The sequence below is a fragment of the Medicago truncatula genome, chromosome 3, assembly GCF_003473485.1.
Source record: "Medicago truncatula cultivar Jemalong A17 chromosome 3, MtrunA17r5.0-ANR, whole genome shotgun sequence".
In the NCBI taxonomy this organism is placed as follows: domain Eukaryota; kingdom Viridiplantae; phylum Streptophyta; class Magnoliopsida; order Fabales; family Fabaceae; genus Medicago; species Medicago truncatula.
The window spans coordinates 30,900,220-30,926,190 of NC_053044.1; the positions used below are offsets into that span (position 1 = coordinate 30,900,220).

General features: G+C 33.0%; 3 protein-coding genes and 1 long non-coding RNA gene across 4 annotated transcripts; 1 reads left to right on the forward strand and 3 right to left on the reverse strand.

Moving 5' to 3' along the window:
* Positions 1–1,801: 1,801 nt before the first annotated feature.
* Positions 1,802–5,278, reverse strand: LOC112419886 (uncharacterized). The gene is made up of 4 exons (XR_003009967.2): positions 5,181–5,278; positions 4,990–5,050; positions 2,994–3,134; positions 1,802–2,899 (listed from the first exon to the last, which is right to left on the reverse strand). It is a non-coding gene; the product is annotated as an uncharacterized lncRNA (long non-coding RNA).
* A 3,751-nt stretch (positions 5,279–9,029) lies between these two features.
* On the forward strand, positions 9,030–10,944 carry LOC25491053 (UPF0481 protein At3g47200). The gene is made up of 2 exons (XM_013604969.3): positions 9,030–10,587; positions 10,667–10,944. Exons 1-2 carry the CDS (start codon positions 9,167–9,169, stop codon positions 10,668–10,670), a joined length of 1,425 nt encoding a protein of 474 aa, XP_013460423.1. The 5' UTR covers positions 9,030–9,166; the 3' UTR covers positions 10,671–10,944.
* A 1,608-nt stretch (positions 10,945–12,552) lies between these two features.
* On the reverse strand, positions 12,553–14,884 carry LOC25491054 (uncharacterized). The gene is made up of 8 exons (XM_039832359.1): positions 14,758–14,884; positions 14,568–14,666; positions 14,367–14,435; positions 14,137–14,241; positions 13,906–14,037; positions 13,516–13,636; positions 13,269–13,424; positions 12,553–13,181 (listed from the first exon to the last, which is right to left on the reverse strand). The coding sequence occupies exons 1-8, from the start codon at positions 14,848–14,850 to the stop codon at positions 12,610–12,612; spliced, it is 1,347 nt and encodes a 448-aa protein (XP_039688293.1). The 5' UTR covers positions 14,851–14,884; the 3' UTR covers positions 12,553–12,609.
* A 562-nt stretch (positions 14,885–15,446) lies between these two features.
* Positions 15,447–25,793, reverse strand: LOC120579596 (probable disease resistance protein At1g58602). Its single transcript, XM_039832049.1, has 4 exons — positions 25,710–25,793; positions 18,242–21,349; positions 17,277–17,825; positions 15,447–16,175 (listed from the first exon to the last, which is right to left on the reverse strand). The coding sequence occupies exons 2-4, from the start codon at positions 20,828–20,830 to the stop codon at positions 15,447–15,449; spliced, it is 3,867 nt and encodes a 1,288-aa protein (XP_039687983.1). The 5' UTR covers positions 20,831–21,349; positions 25,710–25,793.
* Between the last annotated feature and the right edge of the window lie 178 nt (positions 25,794–25,971).

Consider the following 25,971-nt stretch of genomic DNA (forward strand, 5'->3'; position numbering starts at 1 on the left):
CTTGGTTACACTCAATCTGGAAGCATCACTATGTATTGCGACAACAACTCAACAATCAAGCTTTCAAAGAACCCGGTGCTTCATGGTCGTAGCAAACATATTGATGTTCGCTTCCATTTCCTCCGTGATCTCAGCATCAAATAGCAGATATAAGCCGTTAAAGTTGGAAGTATTTGAGAAGCTACGTGGACTGCTTGGAATGTCTTTTATGCCTGCTACATAAACTAATTGCAATAGTGCAAATAGTTTAAGGGAGGGAATGTTGAACGTGTTTTAATTAGCTGTCATAGCTGTTAGTATTTGTTCCTATCATGTAGTTAATAATTCCTATTTGTTAGGAAGGGATAGTGGGATTGACTTAGTTGTTCCACTATTCACGTTTAGTTAGTGGAGTCATTTTGTTTAGTTGGTTTTATCTATCTGTAAGGCTATATTAAATAGCTTATCTTTTGCACTTGAATAATACAGATAAAATTCCCTTCCCTTCTGAATTGCTCTAACAATATCATAATATATTTTGTATAAAATTATGCCAAAACCATTTTGCTGTGGAAATGGTTTCTGTGAATTGTACTCCAAAACCATTTCTGAATTTATGCAAGGTGCATAAGGATTTCCTTATGCACCATAACTGCACCCAGTTTACATAGCCTTACGTAGCCTACACAAAATGAATTTACTTAGCTTGCGTAAACTGATTTTATATGTAGTCTACATAAACTTTCTTTATGTAAGTTAAGAGATCTCAATTTACATACTCTACGTAAAGGTAAAGGCAGTATACAAGACTGTTTGGTAAGACACCTCTATTATCTTATAGCTTATAAGCTCGTTCGACAAAAAAAGTTATGTTTGGTAACACTTTTTCACATGAGCTTTATAGCTTATTTCACGAGTTTATATGCTATTTTTCAGAAGCTATTTCAAATAGCGTCTGAGTTTATAACTTATATCTTCTCACTTTTAATTCCAGTTTTACCCTTATTATTCTAACTAAATTCCATTTTTTACTCTTAATCATTTATTATATTATAAAGTAAAATACGTTTGAAATATGAATGCTATTTTTTTATGAATGAAAGATCCTTTTTTTTTCTCAATAGAAATTTTTTTTTTTTTTTACCGTTACGTTTAAGTTTTTTTTCGTTACAATTGTTACGTTTTTTTTGTGTGACTATTTCAATATTTAATGTCACCTTCTTTTTGTTTTGCGAAATGACACGTTATTTTTGTGTGATATCAGAATTGTAGAGAATAAGAACAAGGATAATAATTTTCTTAAAAAAAAAAAATGAGAACGTTACGTTTACCTTCACTAATTTTTTTAGGAAATAAGATATGTTCTACTATAGGAGTTTCATTCTTCCACTGTAGAAGGACATTCTAGGATCACATGTACTTTAAATCGTCTCGCATCAGCCTTCTCGTGGACTTTATTAAGGCATGTGCAATCTGTCAGGATAACAAGGCCAGCAACCACAAGCCTTATGGTGGGTCTTTCAAGTGTTACAAGGCTCAATTTGTTGCCTTAGGAAACAAGAATTAATATGGAATTGATTATGTATGACATTTAAACTTGTTGCCAAAATGACAATTGTTAGAAATTAGAATTGTGCTTTCTTTATCTTCTTCTAATTGACGGCCTATTCATCAAATGTATGTGAAGAATGCATTTATTCATAAACCTCACTAAATAATTTATATGAATTCTCCTTTTGGCTTATTCTTTTCGTATGGTTTGAAACAAGCTTCTATGGAGTTGTATGAGAAGTTTCGTTCCACTCTACTTGGGATCTCCTTTATTTAGAGTCAACATGACTCCTCTTTGTTCATTAACTACTCGTCTATATATGGCCATTGTTCTTCTCCTTATTTATTTTTATGGTATGGTTATTACTAGTTTTTATCAGGTATCCATTCATGAACTTTAACAACAATTGCAAGCCTCATTTCATAAGAAATATCATGGAAATTTTCATTATTTTCTTGGCCTTGAGGTTTATTCTACTTCTAAGGGTATTTCTCCATTATTATGAGACATACTTGATTTGTATGACTGGCCGCTAATCAAATAACCCGATGATTACTCCGCTTCAAATTAATGTTAAATACCACTAGACTCATCGGTAGTGTTAATTAGTTAACCATTACTCGACCTGACATACCATTTGATGCCCGACAAATAAGTCAGTTCGTGTTTTTTCCTTTTCATCTTAACTACATTTTTTCGTATAATTTGTAACTTAAAAGGCTACCTCTCAATGGGCCATATTCTGTCCTCATTAGATAACTCTTAAATTGATTTGTTATATTGATGGTTGGGACACAGCCGGGTGTCCTGACATTCAGAAATATATCATCGATAGGTGTATGTTTATTGATCGTCTTCATGTGTGATGCCCACAAGAAGTTGCGCATCACCCAACTTGGGAGAAAATCATATTTCCACTTAGATCTTCATATGCGATGGGAGCAAGGTCCTGCATGACGCGCATGACTGTTTTCTAAAATTTAGGGAGTGTGGATCTAGAAATATTTGCGACCTTTTCTTCTAAAATACTTACTTCTGGCGATCTAAAGTTGATAAAATCGACTCTAGATGGCTAGGAGCGGCCGGAAACATCCTGGAGGCAAGGATTCATCATCCAATAATCCTATGTTCATGTACTACTTTTATAAACTTATGTTGTGCTATTAAACATATTACAGAATAAATCAAGCATTAATGATACGTTTCTAAGGTGATATATTGATTCTATGTTATGAGCAACAACAAAATATTATAATAAAAAAGGAAGATATATTATTGTTTTTTACCTTATTTCAAGCACTTTCAGCGTAAGCTCAAGTTGAATGAACAATTCTTCTTTCTCCAATAGTACCAACTTCAATTCAAGTTCTGCAACAAAGAAATAGAAGTAGAGGACTACATCATATATAGATTAATCATAATGCATAATAGTTTAATATAATTTTAAATTTAACTTGCTTACATAAAATATGGTCAAGGTTGAAATGAGTGGTTAAAAAAAAATAGGTAAGCGCTTTTTTTAATCATCTTCGGCTAACGACCGCCACATCCACTTGACAAGAAGCGCTTTTTTGAGCATTCAACCCGAGTTATTTTCCTTCCCCTGTCATAAGTTGTCATTTAAATGGTTGCTCAAATAAACAACTCTTATTTATTTAGGCTTAATTGTACTTTTGAACCCCTATCTTTCCAAAAGTTGCGGTTATGGTCCCCTAACTAATTTAAATACAAAACAGCCCCTTATGTTTTGATTTTTTGGCAGTTTTGGACCCCCAGTCCATTAGTGAGGTGCCACGTGGCCCCCTAAATAATACACGTGGCACCTCACTAATGGACTGGGGGTCCAAAACTGCCAAAGAATCAAAACATAGGGGGTTGTTTTGTATTTAAATTAGTTAGGGGACCATACACTACTAAAAAAACAAAAATTAGTGAGGGAAATTTAGTGAGGGAAAACGTAAAATCCCTCTCTAATTCCGTCACTAAATTTTGCGACCAAAGAATTTGTGAGGAATTTCATTTTTTCCGTCACTAATTTCCCTCGCTAATTTTGCTTTTTCTAGTAGTGATAAACGCAACCTTTGAAAAGATAGGAGTTCAAAAGTGCAATTAAACCATTTATTTAATAACAAGAGGGATTTGTTTATTGATTTTGTTTGGTGTCATAACAATAAAGCCCCTATAATTACTTTGTTTAATTGAACATTAATTGTTGTAACATCCCGACTTTTGCAGTTTGATTGATTTTACTTCACTTATGTTGTTGGCATTTAATTTATATCTTGATAGTTCTCATAGAGATTTAATATTTGACTAGTCACACCCTAAAAAAAATAAGTTACATCTAAATTTATTTAAAATTTTACAATAATACCAAAATTTCCCTCTTCATGTAAATTTTTAAAAACCCATCTTTTATGATCATTCTGAACCCTTATCCCCTTTCATCCACAAATTACCATAGATGTGCAACAAATATCTGAATCAACATCTTTGTTATTGATCTGTACTATATTCATAAAGGTTAGTGAATTTCATAAATTTCATTTTCGATGAGTTTCTATTTATTTATTGTTTGTTTTGGTATGAGATATGTCTGTCAATTTGATTTTAAGTGAGAGGTTAATGTAAATTAAGTTTACGTGTATGTATATAAAAGGGGTTAGTGTAGTTTACGTATGTAGGTTAATGTAAATTCAAGTTTACGTATGTTCAATTTAGGTTAGTGTAAATTCAGTTTACTTACATTCAATCTAGGTTAATGTAAATAAAGTTTACTTATGTTCAATTTAGGTTAATGTAAATTTAGTTTACGTATGTATATAAGAGGTTAGTGCAAATTCAGTTTACTTACGTTCAATCTAGGTTAATGTAAATTAAGTTTGTAAATTCAGTTTACTTACGTTCAATCTAGGTTAATGTAAATTAAGTTTACTTATGTTCAATTTAGGTTAATGTAAATTAAGTTTACTTACATCTAGGTTAATGTAAATTAAGTTTACTTATGTTCAATCTAGGTTAATGTAAATTCAGTTTACTTACGTTCAATCTAGGTTAATGTAAATTAAGTTTGTAAATTCAGTTTACTTACGTTCAATCTAGGTTAATGTAAATTAAGTTTACTTATGTTCAATTTAGCTTAATGTAAATTAAGTTTACTTATGTTCAATTTACGTTAATGTAAATTTAGTTGATTTGAAATTTTTATTTTAGTTAAAGGGTATATTAGTCATTCTAGGGTGTAACTTGTTTTTTTTTTTGGTGTGATTAGCACCAGTCTTAATATTTTTGTGTTTTAAAACTTTTCAATTAAATTTTTTCCTTCAAAAAAATTAAATTTTTAATGGTTTTAAGAAGAGATAATTATTTCTAAGCAATGTATTAAAATGTGTCATAGAGTTTATATAGAAAACAAGGGAGTACTAAATTTTGGTGTAGTGGGAAAGAAAATACAATACCTTAAGAGCTGGCTGCGAATTAATTTTTTCTTTTTTATGGGAGCTGGCTGCAACTAAAGTTCTGCAGCAAGCAGAAGCAACAGAAAAATTTATGGTCCAAAAAAAAAAAGAAGGGATCGTATAAAGTAAAGCTACAACTTGATCAATCATAATTTAAAAAAAGAAAAGAAAAGCATATGATTGTTTGTTACCTTATTTAAGCGTATGAACAATCTTTCTCTTTTCCAATCTGAAATTCAAGTTCTGTAGAGATATATAACAACTTTTTTCTATCTTTTTTTTTTTATTTCTTACAACTGATTTTTCTTTATAAAAATAATTCTTGTACCGACAAATATATACTCCAAAAAATAGAAGAACCGATGGAATAAAGTTGAATATAAATCTTGTAAGCAACCTCTTAGTATATTATTATATACAAGCCGTAAAGTACATTACAAAGAAAAGAAAAGAATCAAATTACATTGGTGAAAATATGGGCTGGTTATTCCTCTATACAAATTGCATTGGTAATTTATGTTTCACTTTTTCTGAGTTAGTGTTACAGTTTGTTGTTAGCCTTTGATTTATAGCTTTTGTTTTAATTTGTCATCATTTATGTTACATTTTATGACCGTATATGAATCACAAATTTTACTTCATCATGACTTACATTAAAGATGAATGACTCAATATTGAGTTTACAAAGACATTGTTGCGAAATAGTTTATAGTTTAGTGTTAAGGTTTTTGGATTTGAGAATTTAGATTTAAGGAAGAATAAGTGAAGAGAGAAGCGAAATATATAGATCTTTATGTGAATATATCATTATTAAAATGTGGCTACAACTAAATAATTGAACTCAGGTGGTCAATGAACAACGAGTCGTTGGAAAGAACTCGAGTTCAATTCCTGATAGAACAACTCTTGGTCAAACTGTATTGACCTCACGAGTTAATTTCAAAATATCTATGCCCTTTTCCTTCAGAACCGAAACTTGCTAAAGGACCAATCTAGAATAATGGTCAAACTTAAAGAACTACGCGGATTTTTATTTCCCTCGTTACTTTTTAATTGTCACTTCTCAATAAGAATATTATTCTCATTTATTTATTGTTTTTAAAGATCAACACAATTTTTTTTTTTACAAAAGATCAACACAATATTACTTTTTATTTTATCAATAATATGTCCAAAAATAGTCAAAGTTATAATAAGAAAAAAATAATACAGAATAAGAATACACAAAATTTATAGATTTTATGTTAAATTTTATATTTGATCCCTTAACTTATTTGTTGTTTTTATTGTAGCCCCCTAATTAATTTTCATCCCTTCCCTTCATCATCCAACACAAAGTTCCAGAAAATTCATCTACTTCATCACCTCCCTTCACCATCAAAGTAAAAAAAAATCTCAACGAACCTAATAATCCAAGTTAAACTTTAATGGGTATAAAGCCATTAAGTTTTTGTAGATAAATATAATAACTGGGCATTTTATATTATAGTCAATTTTAAACCAATTTCACATGTTACTGCCGGTCAAAATGGCTTTTCGTGATGGGAAATTTGGTAGCTTACCAACCATAAGTTTAAATTGATTAGGATTTTGAATTTTTGAGTAAATTGAACATTCAAGTTTAAATTGGATTATTAGGTTTGTTGAGTTTTTTTTTCTTCTCCTGAGTTTGATGATGAAGGAAGATGATGAAGTTTAAGAATTTTCTGAAATTGTAGGTTGGATGGTGAAGCTCATGAAGGGAAGGGATGAAGATTAACGTTTCCTCATAAAACTTAACTGGTATGATATGATTTATTTGGCTAACAAGGTATAAGTTAAAGGACTAAAACGTAACGTTAATTAGTAAGGATCCAAATGAAAACAACAAATAAGTTAAGGAATGCAATTTAACTTAGATTTTATTAGTTTTGGCAAATCAACTTTTTTCTTACAGGGGAAGGAAATAAAAACAAATCAAAGCATGACTATAAAGGAACATACTCCCCCACCACCACCCAAGTCTATCAGTAAGCTAATACTAGGTGAAAAAATGTTTGCATCGACACAAGAATTTGCTTCTTTGTGTATGTGGTTCACAAGAGTGGTAAAAGTGAAAACAAAAGAGCACAAGAGTTCTTACATAGCTAATAACCCCAATCTAACTCTTAAAAAAAAAAAAAAACTCTTCACTAATTTCTAATAGAGAATAAACTAAAATAGATAACTGTATCTTTTAATAGACAGACTCCTTTAAAAACAAACAAGGTGATATTTCACATGGGAAAGGGAAATAGTTTCCTACCATGGAAAAATTAAATTTGACCATTAGATTAAATAATGAACGCATTCTTAAAACAAACGGTTGATAAAACAAATAAATGGTTAATAATATATGCACCTGCATAACAACTTGTTGAGAATTCGGACAAACTAACACCAATGTAAACAAAGATGTGTGGAGCAAAAGGAAGTGGTAATCTATGTGTAAAGTGTCTCCAAGCAACAACAACAACAACAACAAAAAACAGACCTAGTCTAGTGTAGAGCAGCATATACAAAGCAATAAAGATAAGCAAGAAAGAAGGAACAAACACACCAAAAGATTGTTGATCCAGTTCGGTCCAATATGACCTAATCCGGGGGAGAGAGCAGCTCTCCAATCCACTATGATGAAAGTGTTACAAAGGGTTACAAGAAAAATAGCTTGCAAGCTTACACAAGAACAAATCCTAATTTCTACCCATTTGTGTTTCCCCACTCTCTCAATATGAACCCTAAAAGAGAAGACACAAAAGGAAGCTTTTGATCCTTCCAATGGTGAAATCTCACTACCCAAGGTGTTTACAATGTTTGCCAACCCAAGAGATCCTCACTACAGACACTCAACCCTAAAGTTCCCTCCTTTGTAATCCAAGTTTCTCTCTCTTCAAGCTCTCTTCAAAAACTGCACAAGAACACTTAAAAACTAGTCTTCAACTGATAAAATCGTGCCACGATTTCCAAATCGTGTCACGATTGATACGTACGTCACAAGGTACGACCAACCTTATCCTGAAAACTTAACCAGCAAGTTTGAAAATCGTGTCACGATTCCACACAATCATGTCACGATTTGGCACCCTACAAACCAGCTCACGGCATCACAAAATCGTGTCACGATGCCAAATTCGTGTCACAATTTCTCTGCTCTTTCAGACCACAAATTTGAAGCCAAATCTCAACACAACTCATAAATGGTTCAACTCTTAATTTTTTCCAAGTTACTAACTACTCACTTTAGTTGAGTCAAAACTTGTTATAATTTGTCATCATTAATGTAACATTTTATTTTATGACTTTATGAACCACAACTTTTTGTTCATCACATCTCACACTATAGATGAATGACTCAATATTGAGTTTATAAATTCGAAACACTGCTCTTGAACGAAGACATTGCTGTAAAATATTAGATACTCTAGTTTTGAGGTTTTTGGATTTGAGAATTTAGATTTAAAGAAGAATAAATGAAGAGAGAAGCCAAATGGATATATATTTTTTTTTTTTGTCTAGTAGCCTAGTGGCTGGAGCTCACACATATAAATGTGGAGAAGAAAGGTGTCCCGGGTTCGAACCCCAGCTCCTGCATAAATTATGCAATGTCCCTACCAGTTGAGCTAAGCTCTCGGGGACAAATGATTATCATTATGACTACCTGGATTATAATTAAATTAATTATGTACTAAAGCAATTATTTTTTCTAAGATGATATTGGTTCTACGTTATGAGAAACGACATTTTTTTTGTTTAAAAGCACATGTTCAACTCGTATAAACAATCTTCAAATTCAAGTTCTGCAGCAAACAGAAGCATCAGAGAATAACAGGCTTTTTCTTTCTTTTTTGATTTCTTACAACTGATCATTGTCTTGTATACCAACAAATTTATGGTTGAAGAATAAAGAAGGGATGGAATAAAGTAAAATTGAAGTAAGGAAGTAAGGAACCTCCTTAGAACGAATATTTTTCGAAGTTGACATAAAATTCTTGAGTGAGTGATGATATCAAGCTAAGAAAGGCACAACTTCCCCATCAACTAATACAAAATGAGAGTTTTGATTTCTCTTTTATTCTATTTTATTACTGAAAAGAAACATATGCATTGTTAGGTGTATTTGAGAAGAAAAGAATCCCACGAAAATTTATTGAACAGTTAAATGGCGGAAGAAGATAGCAAGAACAAGAACTGGAAGAAATCTACTAAAGCTTTGTTACGTGCTGTACGTAAAGAAACATGTCAACCGTATAGCATTTCTGTAGTTCCAGACGACCTCCGGAAATGGAATAAGAGTGCTTACATACCAAAAGTTGTATCCATTGGCCCTCGGTACAGGGGAGAGAGGGAGCTATTACAAATGGAAGAGATCAAATGGCGCTGTGTCACGTCTCTTCTTAGTCGAACATTTGGGCTGGATGCTATAGAAATGTGTATGGAAGCAGTCATGGACTTAGAGTCAGCTGTTCGTTCAAGCTACGTGGATGAAATTACACTAGACTGGTACACTCTAGCCACAACTATGGTATTTGACGGGTGTTTTCTGTTAGAACTTCTTATCTGTGAATCAAATTTGGATTCAGAGATCCCAATACCATTTAATGGCACTAGTCCGGGAATAGAAGTAAAAAAGATGGAGTATGTCATAAGCGATCTGTTGTTACTTGAAAATCAGATACCAATTTTTATTCTCGAAAAACTGTTTGAAAAGCTTCTTGGTTCCTCTCACCAAATGCGAGAGCTCATACAAAATCTTGCTCTGCGTTTCTTTGGCTTCTCCGAGGAATTGATGTTTAAATCAGCCTTTCACTTCCTAGATATTAAGTATTCTTACATGGAAATGGGGTGGATGGATGAAGAGATAGAGGAGACTGAAGTGAGGCCACGTCTACCGGATATGGAGGAGGAGGAGGAGGAGAAGGAGAAAAAGAGACATCTGAATCGCTGTGCTACGAGACTCAAAGCTGCTGGTATTACCATCCAATGTTTGAATAATAATGCTGATAGAGATATTACTGAACGCAAAAACTTTAAATTTACCACTGAGTTCGACAAAAGTAAAGGGATACTACTAATCCCAACGTTATGTATCACACAGACAACAGAAGCATTATGGCGAAGTTTCATTGCTTGGGAGCATCATAAGAAGAAATTGAAGACTGGTTCTTCTTCTCCTGCTGACAGGCGTAGTAGTGTCTGCACTTCATCTGCCTTGCTTTTCAGGGATTTGGTATGCTGTTCCAGTGATGTTCAACTGCTCAAAGACAGTAAGGTTATAGTAGACAATTCAAAAAAGAGCAATCGTGATCTGGTGGCTTTTTTCCATTCAATCGCAGGGGGAGTTGACCGTAGCATTATTGACCAAAAACATATCACCATGTTTCAAGAGATGAACATATTTTCCACAGCAAATTATGCCACCAAAATCTTCATATTACTCTGCCATTTTTTTAGCAAAATTTTAGATTGGTACTACAAATTTCACGAATTTTTAAAGCGTGGTTACAACTTTGCTGCTACCATCGTAACTTTTCTCACTGTTGTCCAGACTTGTTATGCAATCATCGCCTATCACTTTCCGAGGTAAGCCATATATAAAACTATGATTTCATATGCATATGTGTGAGTACTTTTTGATGACAAATTTATATTTTTTGAAAAGATAAAAGAGTCAAACACCCGTGTTGTGATGAAATGAAGAGGCAACGAAAGATCCAAATTAGAACGGGAAGCTCTTCAACATCAACTGATGTTCACCGAAAGGAAAAAGACGTGTTTAGAAAAAATTCATTTGACAATCAGTCAGATGTAAAAATGTACCTCTGTAATACTAAGGACTACTTGATTTCAGAAACCCACGACGTCTAACTGAAACGACAGTTGATTATCTGTTTCAAGTATGCCACTTGTTTTTTATGTCAGTTTCATTTGTAATTTCAATGTTTATGATATCTGCAACTTTAATTTTAAATCTTTGTTGGCCCATTTAGAATTTATCACGCGATGCTGCAAAAGGGAGTTCAAATCCCTAATATGCAACAATAACAATATTGTAGACAAATTTGAAAGGCACGTGAGAGAAAGACATAGTTGCAGCGACAACTTAAAAAGAAAGAAGAAAAAGGGTTCCAACAACAGCTTCATCGACGATCACCAATCCGGTGTTATTATTGTATTTGTTTTGTTTCATTATTATATCATATAATTATTGAAAAACTACTTGAGATAGTCAATGCACGAGAAAGGTTGAATGGTCTAGCCCTTTTATGTATGGAGAAAGATAGGATAAAATATATTGATGATGACACAATTATTAGTGACTTTGCATATAGAAATGTTGGTAGAAATTGTTTTCTATGAACATTTGGATATTAAATAAAAATTTGATTTTTTTTAAGTCCGGTATTTTTGCTAGATTATTACATCAAGTAATAAAAACTACCATCTTCAAGAAAATTATTTTCACATTTCAGAAATCTGAATTTTTTGTATACTTATTAGTTAAGGTCCAAATTTGAGCCCCCTAGGCCACCAAAATCTTAGATACGTCCCTGCGAACAATACATCAAATGGTAGGACCACTTCCCGGACACTATGTATGCACGAGTTTTAGTGCATTGGGTTGCCCAATATTTTACTTTAGCTCAGGAAGCTCTTTAGTTATGGAGACTGGAAAGAGACATTTTAATTTGTTGGAGTTCACAACAGCAAGTGTTTTTAGCTTTGTGAAGCATGTCTTTGAAGAAAAAGAATTTTACATTTTATTATTCTTCAAATCATATTCAATGATATGCTTCAACTCTTTACATTCGTCTATTCTTAGAGTAAGCAGATGTGGTAAGCAAGTTGATATAGAAATGGAGAAAATCATTTCCAACTTTTTACATCGCAAGATTTTCATAAATGTAAGGTTATTGAGGGAAAATGAACTTTTGGGGCATACAAAAAGACCCGTCATCATTGGCAGAATATATAACTCAGTGTATTGCAGATCTAAGTTCATTTGCTATTCATTTACTTAATTGAGAGAAGATACTTTCGACCCTCGAGTCGAGTTATAATTTACCACGAGTCTTTTCAAAGCGAGAATATGATCCATGTTTCCACTTACTTCCTACAATAAACGGATGAAAAATAAACACATGAATAAAATAATAATAACAAATTCATGTAAGTGCAGTTGATATGTTAAAGCGCTATTGAGACATTAGGTGTATTAGGGCAGAAATTCAAACTTGGAATTCATCTCTTCTCCTTCCATAGAGAGTGTGTGTGTGAGTTTCACTACTATGCTCTTTAAAACAAAAAATGAAAATAAGAGTAATAAAATAGTATCACAAAGTTAAAATTAGATAAATGAGAAAAGAGAATTGTGAGAAACTAAATCATTTAAATACGCTAACAAATATCCTATTATGTGATTTAGACACGCCAATGTTTGTTTCAAAACGAGACCAATGAATATGCTCAACCGATGTCAAGAGTAACATAATTGTAGTGAAGTTTAGAAATGTGTAAGAATGAATTTACAAATTTAAAATAAACAAATTGAATAAGATAGTAATTCATTTCAAATGATAAAAAGCTCCAACAACAAATGATAGTCTAATAGCCAAGAGGGGCACTTAAAGCAGCCCTTGTTTCTAAAACTTGTTCCTCTTTTTGAATAATACTCTTCAAAACAGTCTCCGAGGATGTCAATTGATGCTTAAGATCTTCCACATTTTGACTTAAGACGTCTATCTTAAAACGCAACACTTCAACTTCCTTGGAGACTTGTTGCTTGGAATCCAACAGTTTTTGAAATTCATTTTGAGAGACTTGTATATCCGAAAACAATGCACGTCTTTCGAGACTATCCAACCAAGCCTTATCAAAAGCAAAGCTGCGTACATCTTGTAATAACTTAACAAATTTAGAGCGGCTTGAACCCAACACATCAAACACACTATGGGTTTGAAGAAATTGTAACAGCTCAGCGAGACAGCCGTAAGCATAACCCTTGTATCTATTACTCAGTGATGTGTCCTTTAAAAGAAGTGAAGGGTGCTTAACAAGGAAATCAGTCAACAAAGACAAGTTCTCATAATCCAAGTAATTCTCCGAGACCAGTTGCCGAAGCTTCGACATGACAATTGAAGGAGAACTTGACTTTTCCATTATTTGAGAAGAGTTCCCTGATAGTGAAGAAAAAATTAATTTAATTAAGCCTCTTGAGAAACAACAAAAATTTTAAAAAAAAATATTATTAATGGAGAAAATACCTTCAGAAGGGATTGAAGGAGTTTGAAATGCAAGATGCTTAGGAAGTTTATTGCTAGGAGAGGGCTTAGGTTCTGAAACTCTAAATTCATCATCGTTAGGAAACTGATTCTCAATATTTGAGCTTACTTTTATGACAGCATCATCATTTAGAGAAACTGAACAAAAAGTTGCAAAGAAGAGGGTTAAACTTCAAAATGAAAAGGGTGATAAGATAACTAATATCAGATTGATCCAAAGAGTCTTCACCTTGATCATCCTTAGTCTTGCTAGTTTCCTGCCAGATTTTAACATCAACATCTTGAGTGGTAAGAGGCTTTGTTATGGCAGTTAGGGGAGAAGCTACGACTCTTCGGCCATCGCCATCGTCCTACAAAATTCAAATAAAAGAATGATATCATCATGAAAATAGTTATAGGATCGGCCACACTATATATATTTTCGTCTGAGATAGGCTTGCTTCATTACAGAAAAAAAAAAAAAAAAAAAAAACATAGAAAACCAAAGAATCCAAATGTCCAATTTTATTCTCATAATATCAAAATTAGTTTAAAGCTTGATTCTTGTAAACACAACAACAATACTTGTAAGCAGAAGACCATTTTAATTTTACAGCTTTGTTACATGACATAAACTCACCTGTGAAGTTGTTTTATGCTTAGAAGTATCTAATTGACCTAATGAAGAACTGAGTGATTTTGAATGAAGTGATGGTGTTATTATCTTGGCATTAGCTGATGTGGTTCCTTCTTCAACTCGTAATTCGATGCCCTGCTTAAAATAAAAATGGAAGTTTAAGATTGTAGTACAAGTCAATTCTTTCATTGAAAAAGAGTAAAAAATAATACTAGAAAAAATAAAGGGAAATGCCTTTGTTTTAGGAGAAACTAATTGTATAGGTAGCTCATTCCTTGTTGTTTCTGAAATGGTCGACAAAGTTGATGCTACATTTTTTTCTGACGTTGAACCCTCCAACTGCTTGCATAACATGAAAATGTAAATTAGTTGCAACTTATTTTTAAGTAGTATTTGAAGTAAAATTTATTTCTTTTAATGTTTCTTATTTATCTTTAATACACAATAAGGTGGTATTATATTACATTATTTTCCTGAGAAGGTTTGACGCTAGCATCAGTTTCTGCAAGTGGACATTGTTCATTCATTAACTCCTGTAATAAGAACATACGAATTAGTGATATTGAGTTATCACTGCAGTTCATTACTAGCAAAGGCTTAAAATAGTAAATATGGTATATTTGGAGATGAATATGCAAGGGACTTCGACATGGCCTGCACATTACTTCTGAGTCTGTTGGTATTGTTGCTACTGATGGCATCTCCTTTTGAGGAACATTTTCATCAAATTCATGCCCTGTCTCAAGTGGTTGTTCCATTTCTTTCTGCACAAAAAATAAAATGTTTGATCCAAATAGATTGGGTTGATGATTGTATTCGTATATTGTTAGCTTAAATAAATAGAATGGTATTGACCTGCGAAGAAGTCAACTTGTGTCCTGATGTTGCTTCAACTTCGGTGATTTCTGAACTTGGATATTCATTACAAGTATCATGGCCTTTGGACATGTCACGAAAATGTTTGAATAGCAGCCGCAAATCCATGTACAATTCATAATCTATAGAAAAGTACAATAGCGATTAACATCATTATAGTACTCCTTCGGGTCACATTTATAAGCAAATATTTTTTTGCTAGGTTCATTGAATAACTTACGTATTTGGACTATAATACAGTCCAGATATATCAGTTATTTAATGAACATGACGTCAGTCACGTAAATGGTTGAATAGCTACCTCATATCCCCATACAATTTAGAATCTATAGAAAAGTACAATACCGATTAACATCATTATAGCACTCCCTCCCGTCATATATATAAGCGTAAATGGTTTATCTATATGCCTTAAAAATAAATTTTTACCAGTTTTATCATTTATATAGAATTAAAGTTTGTATTAGATAGGTCACTCATGAGCTCTTACATTTTAGAAATACTTGAGAAGCTTCAATTGTTAATATCCTTTAATTTATCAAAGAGGAAAAAAATTTGAGATGAAGTTTAAAGGAAAATTATCCTGAAATCTAATCCTTGGTATGTTTTCGTTTCTCTAAATATTACTGCATGATATGCAAATATTTACAGCCAACATGTAATGATTTTCAGAAAGATTGGATAGAGTGTGTACCGTAACAAAGCTCAAAACGATAAATATCATTTCCGAGGTCTGCTGTAGATGCTGAAACTAGTTTTTGACAATTCTGTACCAAATGATGTTTTACAGCTTGGAGTTGAATTCCCTGGACATGACAGAGGCTTGGTAGATTTACAAATACTACAAGTTTTAGATTTGGAATCTCCAGTTTCTGATCATCTTTTTCACTTACAAATATTTCCTCTAGCTCTGCTTCTCTTATGATTAGAACCTCTAGCTCAGGAAGCTCTTTACATATGGACATTGGAAAGACATATTTCAACTGATTGCACTTTACTACAATAAGTGTTTTAAGCTTTGGGAAGCATGTCTTTGTAGAAATAAAATTTGAGGAGTTTTTGTTCTCCAAATCATATTCAATTATATGCTTCAACTCTTTGCATTCTTCAATTCTCATAAAAAGCAGTTGTGGTAGACACCTTACTATAGAAGTGGAGAAAACAGTTTTCAATTTTTCACAATGCATGATTTTTAATCTTGTAAGGTTTTGGAGGAAAAATGAATTTTTCGGACCCACAAATAGGAATGTCATCATAGGCATAATATACAAATCAATGTCTTCAAAACCTAAGTTCATTTTCTCTTCATTGAGACAAAATATACTTTCTACTTTGGAGTTATTTTCTACCATGAGTCTTTTCAAAGAGATAAAATGCTCCACATTTACACTCAATTCCTGAAAGAAAGAAAAAACAAAAAAAAAGGGAGAAATAAGCACATGCATAAAATAAGGTTATTACCACTCTGCTTCTGGTTTCCATAGTTGCTTGATAAAGATCCAATGTTCTTTCATTTTTTTCAACTTTCTATATATTTTCAATTTTCTATTCAATCATTCATCTAAGTTCACTTCTTTCAAAAAAAAAAAAAATCTAAGTTCACTTCTTCCTCATGGTGAGAAATAATCATAGAAATGTTTCGAATTCGAACATTCATACAGTAGTTCATGAAATTTCTCAATCCATTGAAATCATTCATATAAAAAAGACTACTTTCACTCCATTCCACACACCTTCTTCCGTCCAAATTTTAGGGTGATATTGGAGTTCATGGAAGAAATTTGTTAAGAGATTACTGGAGCAAAATAAAGTTTGTCGAAGAGGACTGTCTGTCAACATATTTGGAGAAACACAAAATGACTTAACAACAAATGCAATATGGACAAAGAAAAAGATGAGAAAACATGACCATGTAGAATTTCAGGCCACAACGCATTCTTCCTACAAGTACGAATAGTGGGGAATGTGGTCATTAGTTTAGTTACTATATAAGTCATATGGTTGACTCATTTGTACCTATCTTTTTCATTCTTGTATCATTTCAACTATAATCAATACAATAGTTTTCCAAGCTTTTCTCTCTATATCCATGGATGCCATGTTTACTAACAGTCATTTCAAACACAATAGTTTTCCAAGCTTTTCTCTCTATATCCATGGATGCCATGTTTACTAACAGTCATTTCAAACACGCGTGTTATATCAAGACCTCAATTAGACAGAATACTAGCCGACTAAGAGGAATCGTTAAGTGTTTGTCAACTTATAGCACACAATCTTCCAAGAATAGCTCGACGAGGTAACTGCCATGATCATGGCTTGGCACCGAATAAACAGTTACTTAGTTTCCCATCTACGTTTCCATGGCAAAGTAGTGGGAGGTTAAATTTGTCATTCCTATTTGAGAATTTTCTTAATTTTATTCAATTTCTGAGTAGCTATCAATTGCAATCACTGAATATATTTACAAACAACAAGATATATAGAAATAGGGATACCTTGATGATTGTATTGTCGACAAATCTTGTTACTGAATGATGAGTTATGAAATCACTAATAGACTTGACAGTAGAAACCTGCGAGCAGTTTTTGAGTTCGAAGTTTTTCAAAGGTGGAAATGTTATGTGACATTGTTTGGGACATATTGCGACTAAACTTGGCAGATTGCAAAGACTGAGACTTTCCAAAGAGCAAAGATGAAGGTCAATCTTAAGCAGATTTTGATGATCATGAGTGTAGTGTCCAAGTATGTATTCCAATTTCTCACAATCTCCAATGTATAGATATTTTAATTTTGGAAAGACATTGCCCAAGTTATTGCCACCACTGTCATTTTCTCCTGTGTCTACTATTATGTGCTTCAATTCATCACAGTTGCTAATACATAAAGTCTCCAACAACATTCTTGGAGCAGTAGATAGGATAAATACAGATTTCATCTTTGAAATATATCCCAGCCTAATCTCTTTAATATTGTACAGGATATGTGATTGTCTTGAAAGACATTGAGCACGTTCCCATATGTTAAGGCAATAGGAATTTGATTCCTGCAATTATGTAATCCAAATGAAAATAGAAGTTAAATAATCTCTTAGTGTGTGTGCGCGCGTATAAATATATAAAAAATGCAAATAAATCATTTTCCCCTTTTTCTTTTTAATATTATAAATTTTTCTGTCATACAATACAAGTCCTAAAGATGGGCTTACACTATCTATACTTTACTTAATGTCTCAAAGTTTTTAAACATGTAAAGCTATTAATTAATACTAAAAAAATGTACATTGTTATTATGCTGTATTCTGATCACTTTTGGTATTTAATAATTTGCTATTGTATTAATATTAATCTTCCAGCTTTGTATCTATAGTTTCTTTTCTTTCTTTTTTATTATAATAAAATGTGTCAATAGTTTCTTATGAAAAAGTATAAAAAAAATATCACAGAAGAACATGAGAGTTACCATTAAGTTGTCCTGCCGTTGATCCTGAGAAACGAATGGGATGTTAGTACTTGTGGTACTCCTCAATTTGTTCCCAAATTTTTTACCACAACAATATATATCAGTCTGTGAAAAGATGTTGCATTTCATTGGGCCTGATTCTGCTTGTGGCTTGGAGGCATCTCCAGAAGTATAAGATGGTCCCTTAATGGACGTAGACATGGTATGGTTACATTCTGGGAAAATATCAATCAAATTTGGTATGCCATCAAGCTTCATTGTTTCAAGGGAACCAAGTGGGACATTTTTGCCAAATATGTATTTAAGCTTATCACAACTTCTTATTCTGATGGATTGTACTGCTGGAAGATCATGAGCCGAGGGAAACGAAAATATAAATTCAAGTTCTGGACAGTTCTCAATTGTAAGAACTTTGAGTTTTGGCAACATTGAGCCATGACTCTTTCTATCAATACTATCGTCAACTATTACGCTGCTTAATTCCTCCTCTTTTCTTTCATCCTTTATTATGTTTACAAGACACTCACATTCCAATATCTCCAAAACCTCCAACAACACTAAGCAACGAGCAGTTGACGGTTGAAATAGGGAGGTCAACAATGGGCATCCCTCCAATGTCACACTCTTCAAATTGCAGAGGTTTAGCTTGCACTTAAATAAGCTCTGCAAATGTTCACAGTTCTTGATGGACAACTTCTCTAAATTGTTTAGAGAGTCAAAGGAAACAGGACCATTGAACAATTCTTCCAAATTTTCTAGGTTCCAAAGATCTAGTACAACCAACTTGGAGAAGACATTTGGAAATTGAGAATCAGTATGCTGAGTGTCAATGAGGCAGTGCAACTGTGAAATGGATATCAAATTAAGCTCGACTAGATCATTCATACCATGATCCATAGGAACAATCTCAGGTATGATGTTTCTCCATCCCCCCTCCATTCTTGTTAGTCTAAGAACCTCTGCTTCTTGCATACAGTACTTGAGTGTTGTTTCAGATAGGAAAATGTCAATCTTGTCTACAAAAGACACACAATTTGATGATGAATCGATCAATTTTCTCCATACGTCACTGATACAAAACCTTCGCAATTCATTTGGAAAAGAAATTTCTCGACAAAAAGCATTAAAACTACATGTGAAATATAATTCTTCAAGGGATGAGCATCCTTTAATCACCTCAAATGGATTGTTCCTTAAAATTCCACACAAATCCAATTGCAACAATCTGAGTTTCTCTAGATTTGTGATTCCATGTGGCAATTCATTAATTATACATTGATCCAACTCAAGTGTCTCAAGACTTTGCAAATTTCCCAAAATAGAGATATCACCCAAATCGATATACATAAAGAGAAGAGATCGAATATTCTTCAAAGACTGAATTGATTGAGGTAATGAGAAACCTAGATAATAAGAAGGATAATTGTAGAATAAATGAAAAACTCGAAGGCCGTTATTATTTTCAAAAAATGAATCAAGGACATTGATTTTCACATCATGGTAGTCTTCATCCTTATACACGACGACAATTAGAATCTCAAGCCTGGAACCATCAAGCTTATAGGAAAACACATCATTTAGCTTGCCTTCGCATAGCAAATATTTGATATTCTTCTCCCTTTCAACCATTGCGTTTTGATTTTTATCATCCAACTTTATTGTTTGAACCTCTTTGTTAGATATTCGCTGGGCTGCGTCACGAACCAAGTCGTGCATTTTCACACTATTTTTATTGGCCTGCAACAATAAACAAGAATCTAGGAGTTTATTTGTTGATTGAACTACTTCAGTTCGAGCATCTTCATAACTACCATAATTTTCGCCAAAAAGGCCTGCTCCAATGCCAAGTCTAATTAATCTTTCAATAGGGATTACTTCATCTTCTCGAAATACAGAACACAAGAGGAATAGTCTCTTGGCAAAGTCATTTTTCATATTATCATAGCTAAACTTCAAGCATTTATGAATTTTCACCAGTTGATCATCAACACCATACATGGACATATGTTTCTGCAAGGAGTTTAAGGCGCCATCCCACTCTTCAAGACGTTGTTCACCCTTCAAACTACTGGCAATAACAGCAATGGCAATTGGTAATCCTTTGCACTCATTTGCAATTTTACGGCCCTTGTTGAGCAAATATTTATTTGAAATTTCACTTAGACCAGCATGTCTTTTGAACATGGTCCATGCGTCCTTTTCAGATAAGAGCTCTAGTTGAACTGTCCTACTGCATTCTAATTTGTTGCACACCGAAACATTGCGTGTGGTTATAAGAATTCTACAGCCTTTGTGATTATCACTATGTGGAATCCCTATTTCATCAAAATTGATATCTCCCCACCACACATCATCCAATATTAGAAGGATCTTCTCGCCATTGGTTAATCTACTCCATAGTTTTTTGGGTCGGTCTGATTCACTACAGTCAAAAAAATTCAATCCCAAGGATCCAGCAATATCATCTTGAATCTTTTTAATATCAGGAGAAAACGACACTGTCGTATCAATGACGTGGGTAAATTGTTTGGATTTCTTAAGTTCCTTACCCACTTCTTTGGCCAATGTAGTTTTTCCTGTGCCCCCCATCCCTTGCAACCCGGTTATATAATTGTTGCAATCTTTCAGAGCATCTAAAAGCTCTTTGTATTTGGATTCCCTACTTTCAAAAGAAATATAGTGAGAAGATGAATAACGCTCGACATCTGGAAGACGAGCAGGGAGTCCAATTGCAAGTTCCTTTCTAGTTTCAATCAGCTTTTTAATTTGCCCCGTCTTATTTGCAAGATCCTTTCCCCTTCTATATCTCCATATGCAATGGGGGAAAAATCCAAAAAGGCATTTTTGTTTTGTTTTGGTGTCTTCTTGAATGAGCTTTTCAGCTTCTTCTTCCCAAAAAAGAGCATTACCTTGAACAACTTCTCCTCTTCTGGTTGCCACGTCAACACACTGCTTGAAAGTTGTCTTTTCTACTTCCAACCTAGCTTTTCCTTATTCGAAATCCTTAGCAATGCACGTGTAGCAACATATATAACTTGATTCTGTGATCGCCCCATTTATCAATTTCTCCACATATGTCTTCGCCAAATCAGTTATGAAACTTGCCATCTAAACAAATTTCAATTGATCAAATTTAGGCATATATACATTGTACCATGCATGTGTTGGAATTGTTTTTTTAGTTTGTTCAAGCAAATATTTCGAAAAGTTCAAACAAGCATTGCATCCAATATTTAAGTTTAAAATCCTTTACGAAGATTTCTAAATACCCAATTTATCTTTGAAAACAATAAACAAGTTATGAAAAATTGATCCTTTATAGATTTAATTATTCATTAGTTGCCTTTTAAATTTATCAACATTCAACATACTCTAATCAGTGTTCCATTTAGTTGTGCATTAGAGCTGTCCATTTGCATAAACTTTATAGCTACCTATTACTTTAATGCTTAATTATTGGTCACACATTTATGTACATTAATTTCCATGTTTTGATCTGTCTTATATTGATAATTTACTCATTCGTAATTTTTCCATGTTTACAGTGTTTGATGTTAAGTAATGAGTAATAATGTTGAGTTAGTTACAATGAATAGCCTCAATACTATATATAGGCTGAGTCACTAACTAACCGAAAGACTTGCTGAGCAAGATTCCTAATCTAACCAATCATCAGGTGACAGCTGTCAATGTACCAACTGAACTGCAACTAACCAGTGTCATAATTTATGATGATGAGTATTATGTGTAATTGTTTTTATCAATGTATGATTATAAAACTGTTTCATAGTTCAAATTGCAGTAGTAGGAGTTTTTATCAATGTAAGGATCTCCTATTATTTAATCATAGCAGTAGTATCTGACAAAAGTTTTGACACTTTGTAAGATATTGAGGTTTTTGTTATTTAAATATTTTCAATTTCTCCAACTTGAAAAGCATAAATTTTGTAACTTAAATCAGTATCAACCCCCTGTTATTTGACCTATTTTAATGCTTGAATTTAAATATTATTTTCCTTCTCTTTTGAAGTTTACTTTTGTAATAGTGTTTCTTCAGGTTCACATTATTAAAATATTTTTTCCCTTCCTTTCTTCAGTTGTTTTCTGCCTTTTATTCTTGCTCTTGCAGCAATTCATCTCGGCTTTATTGAAGATAGGGGATCGTTTGTGAGATGACGTCGATTAGTTGCCTCGATTTTTTGTTTAACGATGGATGAATGAATTTGATGTTTTGGAGCCTATTTCATGTTGATTTTACGCATTTTGGTCGATGGTTAGTTTCTGATTTGGTTTCTGTTGCAATATCTTTCTCGTTGTGTTTTGTCTCGTTTCTTATTGGATTTCGGCTCTACTTCAGTCTCAAGATTGTTATTTTTTCTTTTACAAAACTTGTAATTGCATGTCAATTTGTGAATTCGTTATTTTCCAATGTGCACGGTTTTCTTCTGTTCAAAGATAAGGTCCAAAAGATTTTCAATACTAAGGAGTTGAGAAGAACAATGTTTTCGGATAATATGATGTACTCATTGTTGAAAACAGTTGTGAATATAATTTCTAGCTTTACTACTAAACAAGGTATCGTCCATGGACTCACATGTGTTGACACCCTACTAAAAAATGGTATCATAGAAAGAAAAAATTGTCACTTACTTGATGTTTCTCTAGTTATTCACTTCAAAGTGTCTATCCGATAATCATATTAGGATTAAACAGTTTTGATTGTATCTTATCTAATTAATCGTGTGTCATCTTGTGTTGTAAATAAAGTTAGTCAAGTTTCAGTTTTTTATATCATGTTTCCCATATGTTCCTATTTTACAGAATCTTGAGTCTTATGTAATTTGTTGTGTTGCTTTTGTTCATGTTCATCAGCAACACTGAATTAAGTTGGATTCTCCTGCGTATAGACGTGGCTTTATGGGTTATATCCTCCCAAGAAAATAGGTTACAAATGTTAACATCATCCCATTCCATTCGTAACATACTTTGTTTCAAAGGATGTTACCTTTCATGAAAATGTGTCTTACTTTGTTCATCCTCAACCTCAGCGGGAAAATATAAATGAAAATCGCTCTGAGTTTGAGCTCTTGATCATGCCTCACAACCTCCACGAAACACCAACCTCAGTTTTTGTTTCTAGTCTAGAGGTTACTCCTAGTCATACTCCCGAGTATACTCCTTTTCCTAATCATGAGTCTGTCTCTATTTAGGTTCCTTCATTCTCTACCTTCTGCTTCAACTGTAATATATCACGTCATAAATAAATTTTATATGCTCATGAAACAACTACAATCGCCTGAACCTGGGGTAAGTACAGAAAATGATTCCTCTATAGGCGATTCTCAAATGTTTGATACCTGTTATACTAATCCTATTAATTTACCCATTGCTATCAGATAGGATAATAGATCATGTCCCTTTAAATATAGACATCCTATTTCTCAATTTGTCTCCACCAAACATATTTCCATGCAGTATGAAAGATTTATTACAGCTATTAATTATGTGAAAATCCCATCATTTGTTGAAGAAGAATTGGAAGATAGAAATTCGGTTGGAGCTATGAATGAGTAAACGAAAGCACTTGTGAAAAAAGGTACTAGGGAGATTGTTAAGAGGCAAGTTAAGAAAGAAGTCAGTTGGATGCAGATGGACCTATACTGTAAAGCACAAATTAGATTTAACCGTTGATCGTTACAAGGCAAGACTAATGGGAAAAGTTTATACTTTAACATATGAAATTGATTATGAATTTATGAGGATACATTTGCACCAGTGACAAAGATGAATATTGTTCGAATCTTATTATCTCTTGCTGCTTAATTTGGAGAGGAATTGCAACGATTTCATGTTAAAAAATGTGTTCTGCCGTGGAGACCTAGAGTAGGAGGTGTATATGGAGATTCGACCTGGCTTTAGTCTCACAAGTGGAGCCAAACAACGTGTCAGTTGAAGAAGGTGTTATATGGACTAAAGCAGTCACCTCTTATATGGTTTGGAATATTCACAGAGACGATGGTGTGCTTCGGCTGTAAGCAAAGCCAGTAGGATCATACATTGTTTTTCAAACATTCTCAAGGAGAAAAACTGACTATACTTGTTTTTGTTGATAACATTATAGTTACAGGAGATGATTTAACTGAGAGACAATAGATCGAAAGAAAATTATCAATAGAATTTGAGATGAAAACCCTTAGACAACTCAAGTATTTCTTGGTAATTGAGGTAGCCTACTCAAAGCAAGACATTTTTATCTCTCAAAGCAAGTATGTGCTTGATCTTTTGCAGGAAAGTTGAAACTTGGATGTAAACTTGAAAGTTTTCTCATTGATCAAAATCACAGGATCCGTTTCGAGGAGGGAAAGGCCAATGTTGATAAGGGTCGATATTAGAGATTAATAGGAAATGTGATTTATTTGGCACACACTAGGCCTGATGTGGCATATGCATAGAGTGTGGTGAGCCAATTCATGCATGACCGGAGGGTGAGACACATGAAAATTGTAGATTGTGTTCTACGATATCTGAAAGTCACTCCAAGGAGAGGACTCTTGTTTAAAAGAGGTGGAAGTCTAATTATGGTGCCTTTACACTGATGTTAAGTATGCAGGTTCTTTAAGTGATAAAAGATCTATTTCTTGTTGTTGTACTTTCTTGTGTGGAAACCTTGTTTCTAGTAGGAGTAAAAGGCAAAGTGTAGTTGTTCGATGAAGCGTTAAAGGAGAATTTAGAGCCACCACTAAGAATTTGTGAATTATTGTGGATGAAACAAGTGCTAGAAAATTTATAGATACAATGAAATTGGTGTACATTAATCAAAGAGAAGTTGTAGTTGGATTGATAACTACAACCTACATTCCTTATGGACATCAGCTGACCGATGTGTTAACGAAGGGTTTACCAAAATAGCGATTTAACCAACTTACTTGCAAGTTTTGAATGATTGGTATACATTCATCAGCTTGAGGGGAAGTGTTGTAAATATTAATATTTGTATACGAGACCAATTAGCCAAACTCATTAGGTTTAGATTTGTCTCTATTTAAGCAAGTTAAATTTAAAGCATTATAATTTACAACTTTAAAATAATATTCAGAAAATCATTTCACATTTCTATGTTCAGTCTCATTCTATCGTTTGATGTAATGATTTTTCCCATATCAATACAAAAATTATTTTCAGCCTCTGAATTTTCTCTCTTCCGTAGTCTCTATCAAGATTCCTAACATTATAAACCCTTGTAATACTTTCAAGCAATCCAATGCTTGGTCCCTTTAAACAATAAAGTTATCCAGTGACTATCCAATAGTGGAAAGGGGGTCCATAAATATAAACTTCAGCAGGAAATAATTATTCAATATTTGAAGGAACTACTTATGACAATAAACATAATAGAAAAAACTTGAATTAAAAAAAAAAAAAAAAAAAAAAAAAACAACACTGTAATGACAACATAATTGTTTGTTACCTTAATTCCAGTTATTTCAGCCCATGCTCAAGTAGATAGCTAGCATGAACATTCTTCCTGATCTTTCTCCAATCTGTAGTATCTAGCATCAAGAGAACAATAAGGGCAATGCTCACTAAACTATAATCCCTCCGTCTCACAATTATTGTCTCTTTAGCATTTTTTCTTTTTCTCAAAATAATTGTCACTTTATAATACCAATACAGCATTTATTATTTTTGTCCACTACCATACCTTTATTTATTGAATTTCATTCAACTTA

Excerpts from the sequence above, each read along its gene's own strand:
- LOC25491053 (XM_013604969.3), top strand. The coding sequence starts at position 9,167 with ATGGCGGAAGAAGATAGCAAGAACAAGAACTGGAAGAAATCTACTAAA.
- LOC25491054 (XM_039832359.1), bottom strand. The coding sequence starts at position 14,850 with ATGTCCAAAGGCCATGATACTTGTAATGAATATCCAAGTTCAGAAATC. Across the intron at positions 14,667-14,757 it reads ACAAGTTGACTTCTTCGCAG|AAAGAAATGGAACAACCACT; the intron begins GTCAATACCATT and ends TTTTTTGTGCAG. Across the intron at positions 14,242-14,366 it reads AACCTTCTCAGGAAAATAAT|TTGGAGGGTTCAACGTCAGA; the intron begins GTAATATAATAC and ends TTATGCAAGCAG.
- LOC120579596 (XM_039832049.1), bottom strand. The coding sequence starts at position 20,830 with ATGGGGGGCACAGGAAAAACTACATTGGCCAAAGAAGTGGGTAAGGAA. Across the intron at positions 17,826-18,241 it reads AACGGCAGGACAACTTAATG|GAATCAAATTCCTATTGCCT; the intron begins GTAACTCTCATG and ends ACATAATTGCAG. Across the intron at positions 16,176-17,276 it reads TCGACAATACAATCATCAAG|GAATTGAGTGTAAATGTGGA; the intron begins GTATCCCTATTT and ends TCTTTCTTTCAG.